Source organism: Dendrobates tinctorius, unplaced genomic scaffold (genome assembly GCF_039654945.1).
Source record: "Dendrobates tinctorius isolate UK_male_01 unplaced genomic scaffold, ASM3965494v1 ptg000232l, whole genome shotgun sequence".
Lineage (NCBI taxonomy): Eukaryota > Metazoa > Chordata > Amphibia > Anura > Dendrobatidae > Dendrobates > Dendrobates tinctorius.
In genome coordinates, this window is record NW_027361899.1 from 16,792,001 (window position 1) to 16,806,086 (window position 14,086).

The 14,086-nt window shown below is 49.3% G+C and overlaps 1 protein-coding gene across 1 annotated transcript in view; it reads right to left on the reverse strand.

Annotated features, from left to right (window-relative positions):
* GALNT14 (polypeptide N-acetylgalactosaminyltransferase 14) overlaps positions 1-769 on the reverse strand; it is a 531,963-nt gene extending 531,194 nt beyond the window's left edge. Inside the window, exon 1 of the mRNA XM_073556362.1 lies at positions 200-769. Within this exon, the coding sequence (XP_073412463.1) occupies positions 200-730 (531 nt within the window). The 5' untranslated portion in view covers positions 731-769. The remainder of the gene's footprint in view (positions 1-199) is intronic.
* Positions 770-14,086: the final 13,317 nt, after the last annotated feature.

Below are 14,086 nucleotides of genomic sequence, written 5' to 3' on the forward strand. Positions count from 1 at the left end.
GTACAGGATGATGACACTGACACTCGGGGTACAGGAGGATGACGCTGACACACATCGGGGTCCCTGTCTCTCGCACGTGCTGCTCGGTCGCTGCAGGAACTTTCCCGGTGTTTCCCGGTCTCCGGTGCCGGCTGGGGATGTGACGGTATCGGGGGTCGCGGCGGGTGCAGCCCCCGGACTCTCTGGGGTCGGCTCTTACCTTCGTCTGCTCCCCCTCGGCTTCGTCTTCTCCCTGTAACTTCCGTCTGCCCCCCAGGAGGAAGATGAGGATGGCGATCCACACCAGTCCGGTGAGAGTCAGGAGCAGCCTGCGCGCCGTGCGCCTCATCGTCTGGGGGGTCATAGGAGCTGCTGCAGCCGCTGCCCCGGAGCCACAGTCCTCCGCATGTGTCCTGTGCACTGCCCGCCGCGCTCTGCGATGTCTCCACCGGCGGAGCCCGGACACCGGAGCAGCAGCGAGGCGAGCACCGGAGAACAGCGGCGGCGGAGGGAGAGGAGCAGCGCGCCCCCTGCTGCCCGACACCTGCCGCTGCAGGACGCGGCCGGCCCGCTGTACACCTGCCCAGGTGAGCGCCGACCGGAGAGAGCGGGAGACCGGGGAGACTCCGACATGGGAGACACAGACGCGTCTCCGTGAATGTGCGGGAAAATGAGGGGACGACACCAAGTAATTGCTTTTAAAATGTTCAGAAACTTGTAAAAAAAAATTAAATTCTCTTTCTGTCGCCATTACCGGAGAGCCGGGACGTGTCCCTCCGGCGCCGTGTGAGGCGGGTTCTCTGTATCGCTGCGGGGCAGATGCGTTTTACTTTATTATGGAATTTTTTTCTGCGATCACTAAAAAAAACCCCTAAATTCTGGTGTCTGGATTGTTTTCTCTATTATACAGCGTTTACTGATTGGGTGAATTAATTTTATATTTTGATAAATTAAACATTTATGGATGCCGATACTGTGATTAATGTTTTTCTTATTTTTTGTCTATTATTTCTATACTCAAAGGAGGCGAGTTACATTATTATCATTTATTAATTGTGTTATTTATTAATTTTACTATTTCAATGTTTAATTTTACGTTTTATTTTTTATTCACTTTTTTCCTAGAGCCTTTACAGGACTTGAGCCTGGAATAATGCAACTGCGCCTTCTATATACAGCGATACCATCGTGCCATTGTACATAGGAAAAATGAACGGTGCCCGGCTTGTCGCTGCTCCGGTGCCCGGTTGGACACTGCTCAGTTTGTCGCTGCTCCGGTGCCCGGTTGGACACTGCTCAGTTTGTCGCTGCTCCGGTGCCCGGTTGGTCGCTGCTCCGGTGCCCGGTTGGACACTGCTCAGTTTGTCGCTGCTTCGGTGCCCGGTTGGACACTGCTCAGTTTGTCGCTGCTCCGGTGCCCGGTTGGACACTGCTCAGTTTGTCGCTGCTCCGGTGCCCAGTTGGTCTCTGGGCGTCGCTGGACAAATCACAATCTATGGTAGCGGTGATCGCTGTTGTTAAAGGCGGATGTCATTTCTGTAGTACAGCCCTCACCTGCCCCGTGTAGAGAAGCTCCTGAGCCCGCGCCAAATACCATGACATGCTGCATGACATAATAGTACATCATGGTGGATTAAAGGGTTGTTTGCGGAATCATCAAGATCCCCTGCTGGCAGCTCCTGTGTAATCACCCACCAATGATGTCATCAATGTGCGCAGTCGGAGACACTGCAGCCATGGTGGTACATTCAGGCCATGCAGGCTGCTCACAGAAGCATCAGAAATATGCGGCCTGGCACTCGCTGCTTTACTGAGACCATCCCCCACTTCCCACCCACTGCAGAACTGAGACCCCCACCTGCTGCAGTACTGAGACCACCACTCTCAGCAGTACTGAGACCGCCACCCTCTGCAGTAGAGACCACCACCCACTGCAGTTGGGAGACCACCACCCGCTGCAGGCCTGAGGCCACCACCTAGTGCAGTACTAAGACCATCACCCTCTGCAGTAGAGACCACTACCCGCTGCAGTACTGAGACTACCACCTAGTGCAGTACTAAGACCACCACCCTCTGCAGTAGAGACCACTACGCATTGCAGTAGAGACCACGACCTGCTGGAGTACTGAGACCACCACCTAGTGCAGTACTGAGACCACCACCCTCTGCAGTAGAGACCACCACCTAGTGCAGTACTAAGACCACCACCCTCTGCAGTAGCGACCACTGCTGTGCAGTAGAGACCACCACCCGCTGCAGTAGAGACCACTACGCATTGCAGTACAGAGACCACGACCCGCTGCAGTACTGAGACCACCACCTAGTGCAGTACTGAGACCACCACCCTCTGCAGTAGAGACCACTACGCATTGCAGTAGAGACCACGACCTGCTGGAGTACTGAGACCACCACCTAGTGCAGTACTGAGACCACCACCCTCTGCAGTAGAGACCACCACCTAGTGCAGTAGCGACCACTGCTGTGCAGTAGAGACCACCACCTAGTGCAGTACTAAGACCACCACCCTGTGCAGTACTAAGACCACCACCCTCTGCAGTAGCGACCACTGCTGTGCAGTAGACCACCACCCGCTGCAGTAGAGACCACTACGCATTGCAGTAGAGACCACGACCCGCTGCAGTACTGAGACCACCACCTAGTGCAGTACTGAGACCACCACCCTCTGCAGTAGAGACCACTACGCATTGCAGTAGAGACCACGACCCGCTGCAGTACTGAGACCACCACCTAGTGCAGTGCTGAGACCACCACCTAGTGCAGTGCTGAGACCACCACCCGCTGCAGTACTGAGACCACCACCCTCTGCAGTAGAGACCACTACGCATTGCAGTAGAGACCACCACCCGCTGCAGTACTGAGACCACCACCTAGTGCAGTGCTGAGACCATTACTTATGGAGTACTAGGACCACCACCCGCTGGGGTGAGGGGTCATTAGGTGACATCCTGGCTGTCAGAGAGGTGACTGATGTCTTTAATCATGTCTGAGACGTGTAGTGCGGGGAGAGGATTTATAGCTCCCACATCAGTGATTCTTGGGATTACAGAGAATATATTTAAGCCAGAGATGATTAGATCTGAAGAGCGGACATGTCCGCCGCCTTCCCTGCATTCACCGACAGACCCCATCACGGTGCAGGAGGAAGAGCGCGATAAACCGTACAATGTAGCAGAGCTGAGATTCTTCATCAGTTCTTCATGTAGCGATCTCTGGGGTCGACTCATTACTGCACATGAAGTGCACACATTTTTTTAATTTAGTTTTTGGTGTTTTTTTTCGTGTTTTTCATTTGTGCAAATGTAGGGTCGGTCGGCCGAGCTGGGGGGGGGTCCCTCTACTTACCGCGCAGAGATAAAAACAGAGACACGATGGAGGCAGATTCTGGGTGCAACAGGTCCAAGCTTTATTCTCTGGCCGTCCGTCTGACGGCCTCCACAGTACACCGCACTCCAAAGCAATACACTTTACTTCGCTCCCCTTGTCGGCCCTCTGTTTCCAGAGCCGCTTCTCACACCGTACTTTATACTAGGGACATGTCTGCACACACCGTCCCCTCCTCACTCATCGACGCTCATGACAGGTCCGTCACTGTCGCCGCCTTAGGCCCGTACACCAACAGCGCTTCCACTGATCAGTCGTCGTGTCGAATACGGTGTCTCACACCCACTGCCTCGTCCCTTCTGCGGTTCTTCCTGTCAGGACCACCCCCCTGACGTTCTCTCTCCTCAGTCCCCCTGGTTTAGATTCTTCTCACAGCGCACAGACTGTCGCAGTCCTCCTGTCACTGGAGCTCCCCCTGGGGACTGGAACCTTCTGGAACCCTCCCTCAGTGTTTATAGCTCACCCGGTCCCCTGTCACTGTAACCCCGCCCCCCATGACCAACGGTTTCTAAAGCCCTAAGCTGTTGTCAAGTCCTTTGCTCACACTCCTCCCTGCCATCTAATGGTCAACCCAAGGTACTGCACGTCCACTACACTTTCCTAGCTGTTTTCCCACTGTAATGACTGACACCTACCTACACTGTGCAAACCTTTCCTTCTTCACTCTGACTAGTCCGTCCGTCCGTCCGTCAGGTCACCTTCCCTACACAGACTTATTTTTTAGGTCTTTTTAGTGTTTGTTGTATTTTTCTGTTCACCATTATGGGCACAGTTTTATCTCTATCCTGGACCATGCATAGCCCATCCTTGGATGGGGATGAGGGGGCCATGAATACCAAGGATGGGGATGAGGGGGCCATGAATACCAAGGATGGGGATGAGGGGGCCATGAATACCAAGGATGGGGATGAGGGGGCCATGAATACCAAGGAGGGGGATGAGGGGGCCATGCATACCAGGATGGGGATGAAGGGGCCATGCATACCAAGGAGGGGGATGAGGTGGCCATGCATACCAAGGATGGGGATGAAGGGGCCATGCATACCAAGGAGGGGGATGAGGTGGCCATGCATACCAAGGAGGGGGATGAGGGGGCCATGCATACCAAGGATGGGGATGAAGGGGCCATGCATACCAAGGAGGGGGATGAGGTGGCCATGCATACCAAGGAGGGGGATGAAGGGGCCATGCATACCAAGGAGGGGGATGAGGTGGCCATGCATACCAAGGAGGGGGATGAAGGGGCCATGCATACCAAGGATGGGGATGAGGTGGCCATGCATACCAAGGAGGGGGATGAGGGGGCCATGCATACCAAGGAGGGGGATGAAGGGGCCATGCATACCAAGGATGGGGATGAGGTGGCCATGCATACCAAGGAGGGGGATGAGGGGGCCATGCATACCAAGGATGGGGATGAAGGGGCCATGCATACCAAGGATGGGGATGAAAGGGCCATGCATACCAAGGAGGGGGATGAGGTGGCCATGCATACCAAGGAGGGGGATGAGGTGGCCATGCATACCAAGGAGGGGGATGAAGGGGCCATGCATACCAAGGATGGGGATGAGGTGGCCATGCATACCAAGGAGGGGGATGAGGGGGCCATGCATACCAAGGATGGGGATGAAGGGGCCATGCATACCAAGGATGGGGATGAAAGGGCCATGCATACCAAGGAGGGGGATGAGGTGGCCATGCATACCAAGGATGGGGATGAAGGGGCCATGCATACCAAGGAGGGGGATGAGGTGGCCATGCATACCAAGGATGGGGATGAAGGGGCCATGCATACCAAGGATGGGGATGAAGGGGCCATGCATACCAAGGATGGGGATGAAGGGGCCATGCATACCAAGGAGGGGGATGAGGTGGCCATGCATACCAAGGATGGGGATGAAGGGGCCATGCATACCAAGGAGCGGGATGAGGGGGCCATGCATACCAAGGAGGGGGATGAGGGAGCCATGCATATAAGGATAGGGATGAGGGGGCCATGTAGACAAGGGTAGGTATGACGCCATGCATACCAAGGATGGGGGTAAGGGGGCCATGCATACCAAGGATGGGGATTAGGGGGCCATGCAGACAAGGATAGGGATGACGCCATGCATAACAGGATAAGGATGAGGGGGCCATGCATACGAAGATAGGGATGAGGGGTCATGAATACCAGTATAGGGATGAGGATCCATGTGTATCAGGATGGGGATGAAGGGACCATACATACCAGGATATGGATGAGCAGTCCATGCATACCAGGATGGGGATGAGGGGACCATGTATACCTGGTTTGGGGAGATATATACACTCACTGGCCACTTTATTAGGTACACCTGTCCAACTGTGTGTTAAGACTTAATTTCTAATCAGCCAATCACATGGCGGCAACTCAGTGCATTTAGGCATGTAGACATGGTCAAGACAATCTCCTGCAGTTCAAACCGAGCATCAGTATGGGGAAGAAAGGTGATTTGAGTGCCTTTGAACGTGGCATGATTGTTGGTGCCAGAAGGGCTGGTCTGAGTATTTCAGAAACTACTGATCTACTGGGATTTTCACGCACAACCATCTCTAGGGTTTACAGAGAATGGTCCGAAAAAGAAAAAAAATCCAGTGAGCGGCAGTTCTGTGGCCGGAAATGCCTTGTTGATGCCAGAGGTCAGAGGAGAATGGGCAGACTGGTTCGAGCTGATAGAAAGGCAACAGTGACTCAAATTGCCACCCGTTACAACCAAGGTAGGCAGAAGAGCATCTCTGAACGCACAGTGCGTCGAACTTTGAGGCAGATGGGCTACAGCAGCAGAAGACCACACTGGGTACCACTCCGCTCAGCTAAGAACAGGCATCTGATGGCTACTTTCAGCAGGATAATGCGCCATGTCATAAAGCTCGAATCATCTCAGATTGGTTTCTTGAACATGACAATGAGTTCACTGTACTCAAATGGCCTCCTCAGTCACCAGATCTCAATCCAATAGAGCATCTTTGGGATGTGGTGGAACGGGAGATTCGCATCAGGGATGTGCAGCCGACAAATCTGCGCCAACTGTGTGATGCCATCATGTCAATATGGTCCAAAATCTCTGAGGAATGCTTCCAGCACCTTGTTGAATCTCTGCCACGAAGAATTGAGGCAGTTCTGAAGGCAAAAGGGGGTCCAACCCGTTACTAGCATGGTGTACCTAATAAAGTGGCCAGTGAGTGTATATCAGGATAGGGGATATTAGTACAGAACTGACCATAGTTTTTGCTTCAATTTTTTTCTAATTTCCTCCTCTAAAACCTAGGTGTGTTTTATGGTCCAGTGCGTCTAATAGGCCGAAAAATGTGGTAAATGTTTCAGATCACCAAAGAAATGCAAATTTTAGACAACGATAACACAAGTAACCACAAAATGCAATTTTTAAATTAAGGTCTTTAGTATTAAATAATTCTGCTGATAATCTGAGGGTAGCATCCTCAATAATCAGAACCTCCCACTCCCCTGTCCAATCTGTCTTGAATGCTGCAGCCAGGATCATATTCCTCACCAATCGTTACACCGATGCCTCTACCTTGTGCCAGTCATTACACTGGCTACCCATCCACTCCAGAATTCAGTATAAACTTATTGCCCTCACCCACAAAGCCCTCCATGGCTCAGCACCATCCTACATCTCCTCCCTTGTTTCAGTATACCACCCTACCCGCGCCCTCCGTTCTGCTGATGACCTGAGGTTAGCATCCTCAATAAACAGAACCTCCCGTCTCCAAGACTTTACACGTGCTGCGCCAATTCTTTGGAATGCACTTCCCAGGTCAATACGATTGGTCCCCAATCTCCACAATTTTAAGCGTGCCCTGAAAACGCATTTATTCAGACTGGCCTATCGCCTCAACACATTAACCTAATCTATCCCTGTGTGGCACAGCCAAAAGTTTTACCATAACCAGGTTCCCCGCATCATGTTCCCACATGCTTTATGCATCCATTAGCCCTCTGTGTCTGTACTGTTACAGACTTAACATTATGGCTGGTCCATACAATCAGGGCAACTGTTACCACCCACCTTTCGCGTCTTCCCTCTTTCCTCATAGACTGTAAGCTTGCGAGCAGGGCCCTCACTCCTCTTGGCATCTGTTATGATCTATGTGATTATTGTTATGCTGTAATGTCTATCGTCTGTACAAATCCCCTCTGAAATGTAAAGTGCTGCGGAATATGTCGGCGCTATAGAAATAAAATGTATTATTATTATTTATTATTATTAAGGGAAAAAAGAAATCCAAACCTACAAGGCCCTGTGTGAAAAAAGTGATTGCCCCTAAACCTGATAACTGGTTGGACCACCATTAGCATAAACAACTTAAATCAAGCGTTTGCGATAACTGGCAATGAGTCTCTTACAACACTCTGGAGGAATTTTGACCACTCATCTTTTCAGATTTGTTGTAATTCAGTCACATTGGAGGGTTACCGAGCATGAATCACCTTTTTAAGGTCATGCCACAGCATCTCAAGCAGATTAAGGTCAGGACTTTGAGTAGGTCATTCTAAAGAATTAATTTTGTCTTTCTTAAGCCTTTCAGTGGTGGACTTGCTGGTGTATTTTGGATCATTGTCCTGCTGCATAACCCAAGTGCGCTTCAGCTTGAGGTCACAAACAGATGACCGGACAGTCTCCTTCAGGATTTTTTTGGTAGTGTGGTGTAATGACCACTGTGTCCGCTAGGGGGCGCTGTGTGGATGTCCCGAGAGAGAGGATAAGTAGCAGAATATGGAAGGACCGTTGTGTATCTCAAGGTGGGTGGCCTTGAGATGGAGACTGATACGTGTGTTGAGCAGCAGTGATATTGCTGAGGTGCTGTGTCAATGTGTCAGGGAGAAGTCTCCAGGTAACTAGGGAGATGGGAGGGCCTAGTTACCCACAAATGAGAGTGTGAAGGACCTGTGATGAGGTCATAGCCATGTGATCCGGTGGGCGTGGCTACGGACCATATATGTTGGCCAGGGTAGGTCACATGTGGTAAATACAGGGACCTGGTTGGTCCAGTGTGGAAGGTCCTGCTAGAAGATGTGTCTCCTGGCTCACAGCATGTGAAGTGGCTGTGAGCAATGGCGACGTGTGCCTGATAGTTCCCTGGAGGGAATGAACGTGTGCAGGATGGTGAAGCAGCATGAGGAAACCCTGACAGGGTGAGATAACTTGGGGCTAGGAAGCCTGCGCATTGAACAGTGCATAACTTATATGACTACAGGATAACAGAGGGAAACTCTGTGATGGACGCTGTGCGGAGTATATGCTGTGTTCTGTTGCTGTGATGGTTTATGATGCTGAATAAACCGAAGGGACTATGATTGTTTTATGGAAAACCCGTGCCCAGGGGCGTAACTAGAACTGATTGGACACACCCCCTCAAAGACACACCCCCTTCAAGACATTCCCAGAGGTCCATGCGGCAGGCAGCTCTGCAGAGAGCTAATAGACAGCGAGGGCTCAGGGAAGGGGCGGGACTGAACTAGTCTGAAGCATTACACTCTGTGATTGGCTGCAGGCAGGGAGGCGGGCCCAATATGTGCTTCGCTCCGCACAGCAGGCACAGAAATGCAGCGTAGGCTGCGAAATCATAGTGTACATTTTTTTCCGCCGGGGCCCCGGATCCCCTACACGGGCGTTTCTTCTGCCTCTGCCTCACCACTCCTCACGCCACCTTTACTGGTTACTGGACCAGGGTTTTTCTTACCAGCATTATTTTGCTCCTAACAGGTTGTATAGAGGGGGCCATTTGCAATTGGGACCCTTGATCATTGGCCTGTTTATATTGCAGCAGTAGCATAATACCTTTATTAACCCCTATGCTTTTATTTGGGATTGAGCACTTTCTATATGCCAGGGGCAATTTGACAACCAGGACTTATGCATCTTTGAATAGTTTGCTTGTTCTAACATTTTGTTAGACTTATCAGGTATTTTGCATTCATTATCGTATTAGTTGGAAGGTGGAGTGTATGGTTTTTTCATTATTTGTTGACAGACTGTATATTTTTATACCAGGTGTATTGTAAGCACATTTGTAATACATAGAATTATGAAGGGTTTGTGCAGAGGTTATTACCCCCTTTGATTGGGTATGTAAAATGAACGCAATTGTGCGGTTTTAATTGTTTTTATATTTGCACTGTATGTTGTTTGTTTTGGATGATTAATAAAAGGTTTATTATCTTGTATCTCATTATTCTTTATTGGTGATCCCTCCTTTTTACATGCCTCTTTTCTGGTTTATGATGTTGGTCTACAGCATGTAATTGGTGATCCCATACAGTGGTGCCCTCCACAATTTTTGAGGATCCCCTACACTACACGCACCGGGCCAGTGGGCCCCCAAGACAGCGTTGGCCACAGCACCCGCCAGAGCGCCGCAGTAATGTACTTAATTAAATTGCACTACCGAGTAGCGCAGGGGCGGACACTGACAGCTCGGGGCCCCTGTGCAAGAAATGTGTCTGGGCCCCCCTCCTTTTATGGCGTCAAATATATACATATATATATCTAATATATATAAAGCTCAAAGTGTGCATGTGTGTGTGTGTATGTATGTTTGTATGTCCGGGATAGGCATCCGCACCGTCGCAGCTACAGCCACAAAATTTGGCACAGTCACACGTCTGGACCCCGAGAGCGTCCTAAGCTATGTTGTGAGGCAAAATTTTAACTCCGCGCGTTCCAATTCACCAAACAATTTTGCCCCTATCTACATACTGGGGAAAAAGTGTGTGTGCGTCAAGCCCCGCCCCTCATTATGATGTCATAATGCCCCATTTGCATACTGGGGAAAATGTATTACGGGTATATGGGCACGGGCCTATGGGATGGTGGATATGTATGATGGGTATATGGGCACGGGCCTATGGGATGGTGGATATGTATGATGGGTATATGGGCATGGGACTATGGGATGGAGGATATGTATGATGGGTATATGGGCACGGGACTATGGGATGGCGGATATGTATGATGGGTATATGGGCACGGGACTATGAGATGGTGGATATGTATGATGGGTATATGGGCATGGGACTATGGGATGGAGGATATGTATGATGGGTATATGGGCACGGGACTATGGGATGGCGGATATGTATGATGGGTATATGGACACTCGACTATGGGATGGAGGATGTGTATGATGGGTATATGGGCACGGGACTATGGGATGGAGAATGTGTATGATGGGTATATGGACACTCGACTATGGGATGGAGGATATGTATGATGGGTATATGGGCACGAGACTATGGGATGGAGGATATGTATGATGGGTATATGGGCACGGGACTATGGGATGGAGGATATGTATGATGGGTATATGGACACTCGACTATGGGATGGAGGATATGTATGATGGGTATATGGGCACTCGACTATGGGATGGAGGATATGTATGATGGGTATATGGGCACGGGACTATGGGATGGAGAATATGTATGACGGGTATATGGGCACGGGACTATGGGATGGAGGATATGTATGATGGGTATATGGACACTCGACTATGGGATGGAGGATATGTATGATGGGTATATGGGCACTCGACTATGGGATGGAGGATATGTATGACGGGTATATGGGCACGGGACTATGGGATGGAGTATATGTATGATGGGTATATGGACACTCGACTATGGGATGGAGGATATGTATGATGGGTATATGGGCACAGGACTATGGGATGGAGGATATGTATGATGGGTATATGGGCACTCGACTATGGGATGGAGGATATGTATGATGGGTATATGGGCACGGGACTATGGGATGGAGTATATGTATGATGGGTATATGGACACTCGACTATGGGATGGAGGATGTGTATGATGGGTATATGGGCACTGGACTATGGGATGGAGAATATGTGTGATGGGTATATAGGCACGAGACTATGGGATGGAGGATATGTATGATGGGTATATGGGCACGGGACTATGGGATGGAGTATATGTATGATGGGTATATGGACACTCGACTATGGGATGGAGGATGTGTATGATGGGTATATGGGCACGAGACTATGGGATGGAGGATGTGTGATGGGTATATAGGCACGAGACTATGGGATGGAGGATATGTATGATGGGTATATGGACACTCGACTATGGGATGGAGGATGTGTATGATGGGTATATGGGCACTGGACTATGGGATGGAGAATATGTATGATGGGTATATGGGCACGGGACTATGGGATGGAGGATAATTATAATTTTCTATAACTAACCACAGTTAGTTACTATGCCCGGGCAGCGCTGGGCACTTCAGCTAGTATATATATATATATATATATATATATATAAAGCTCAAGTGTGTGTATGTATGTGTGTATGTCTGGGATAGGCATCCGCACCGCCGCAGCTACAGCCACAAAATGTGGCACACTCACATGCCTGGACCCCGAGAGCGTCCTAGGCTATGTTGTGAGGCGAAATTTTAACCCCGCGCGTTCCAATTCACCAAACAATTTTGCCCCTATCTACATAATGGGGGAAAAGTGTGTGTGTATCAAGCCCCGCCCCTCATTATGATGTCACAATGGTTGACAATGGGATGGAGGATGTATGACGGGTATATGGGCACGTGACTATGGGATGAAGGATGTGTATGATGGGTATATGGGCACTGGACTATGGGATGGAGGATATGTATGACGGGTATATGGGCACGGGACTATGGGATGGCGGATATGTATGATGGGTATATGGGCACTGGACTACGGGATGGAGAATATGTATGATGGGTATATGGGCATGGGACTATGGGATGAAGGATAATTATAATTTGTTATAACTAACCACAGTTAGTTACTATGCCCGGGCAGCGCCGGGTTCTTCAGCTAATATATATAGATATTATATAGCCACACACACATACATGTATATATATTACATTGTCACCTTTATTATGTATATTGCTGTCCCTTACACAGTGCCCTCTCTTATGTACAGTACCATCCCTTACATATTGAATTATATAGAGCCCTGTTTTTTATTACTACCGTCCTGTCTTGTTAGCTGTATAATGCAATGATGGCTGATGGAGCATGGGAAAGCTTCCTTTCTAATGGAGGAGCTGATGGACTGGTAGTTTGGTTACCGGCTACTCCATCAGCAGTCATTTTATATCTAACAAGAGAGGGGACTATGTAATAAAAGAGGGCACTGTAAATAACAAAATTAACAAAAATACACTATGAAAGAGACAGCACTATACATAACAGCAGAGGAAGCTATATAATAAGGGACGGCACCATATATAACTAGAGAGGAAGGTATGTAATAAGGGACATGTTATACATAATAAAAGAGGAAACTATGTAACTAAGGGTGGTGTTATACAGAATTAGTCCACTATATACTAAGGGACTGTGTTAGACATAGTGAGTACACTATATGCTAAGGGGCTGAGTTAGACATAATAAGCGATAATGTCTTCCTCCACCTCCCCCTGTTCCTAAGGCCATTATAAGTCCCCCTTCCTAACATCCCAATCCCCCACATCCCTCATTGTCCTCCCCCCTCGCATCCCATTATTGTCATCTCCCCCACCCCATCATTGCCCTCTTCACCACCTCCATCATTTTCTTCTCCCCCACCACTATCTTTGCTTTCTCCCCCACCACTCCCATCATTGCCCATCCACCACCTCCATCATTTCCTCCTCCACCACCCACATTATTGCCCTTTCCATCCTCACCAGTACATTCTCCCCCACCACCCCATCATCATTTCTTTTTCCCCCACCACCCCATCATTGCCCTCTCCATCACCCCCATCATTGCCTTCTCTTCATCACCCCCATCATTGCCTTCTCCATCCTCCCATCACTGCCCTCTCCCCATCACTCCCATCATTGCCTTCTCCCCATCACTCCCATCATTGTCTACTCCCATCATTGCCTGCTCCATCACCACATCACTCCTATCATTGCCTTCTCCCCATCACTTCCATCATTGCCTGCTCCATCACCCCCATCATTGCCTGCTCCATCACCCCATCACTCCCATCATTGCCTTTTCCCCATCACTGCCTGCTCCATCACCCCATCATTGCCTTCTCCCCATCACTCACTTCTCTCCATCATTGCCTTCTCCCCATCACTCCCTTCTCTCCATCACTCCCATCAATGCCTTCTTTCCATCACCCCGGGCATCATGGCCTTCTCTCCTCATCACAGTCTCTTCATGTCCGCATCTCCTCCAGGGCCAGGCTAACCTACACACACACAGACACACACATACATACATACATACACACACACACAGACATACACATATACAGTCATATGTAAAAGTTTGGGCACCCCTATTAATGTTAACCTTTTTTCTTTATAACAATTTTGGTTTTTGCAACAGCTATTTCAGTTTCATATATCTAATAACTGATGGACTCAGTTATATTTCTGGATTCAAATGAGGTTTATTGTACTAACAGAAAATGTGCAATCTGCATTTAAACAAAATTTGACCGGTGCAAAAGTATGGGCACCCTTATCATTTTCTTGATTTGAACACTCCTAACTACTTTTTACTGACTTCCTGAAGCACTAAATTGGTTTTGTAACCTCATTGAGCTTTGAACTTCATAGCCAGGTGTATCAAATCATGAGAAAAGGTATTTAAAGTGGCCACTTGCAAGTAGTTCTCCTATTTGATTCTCCTATGAAGAGTG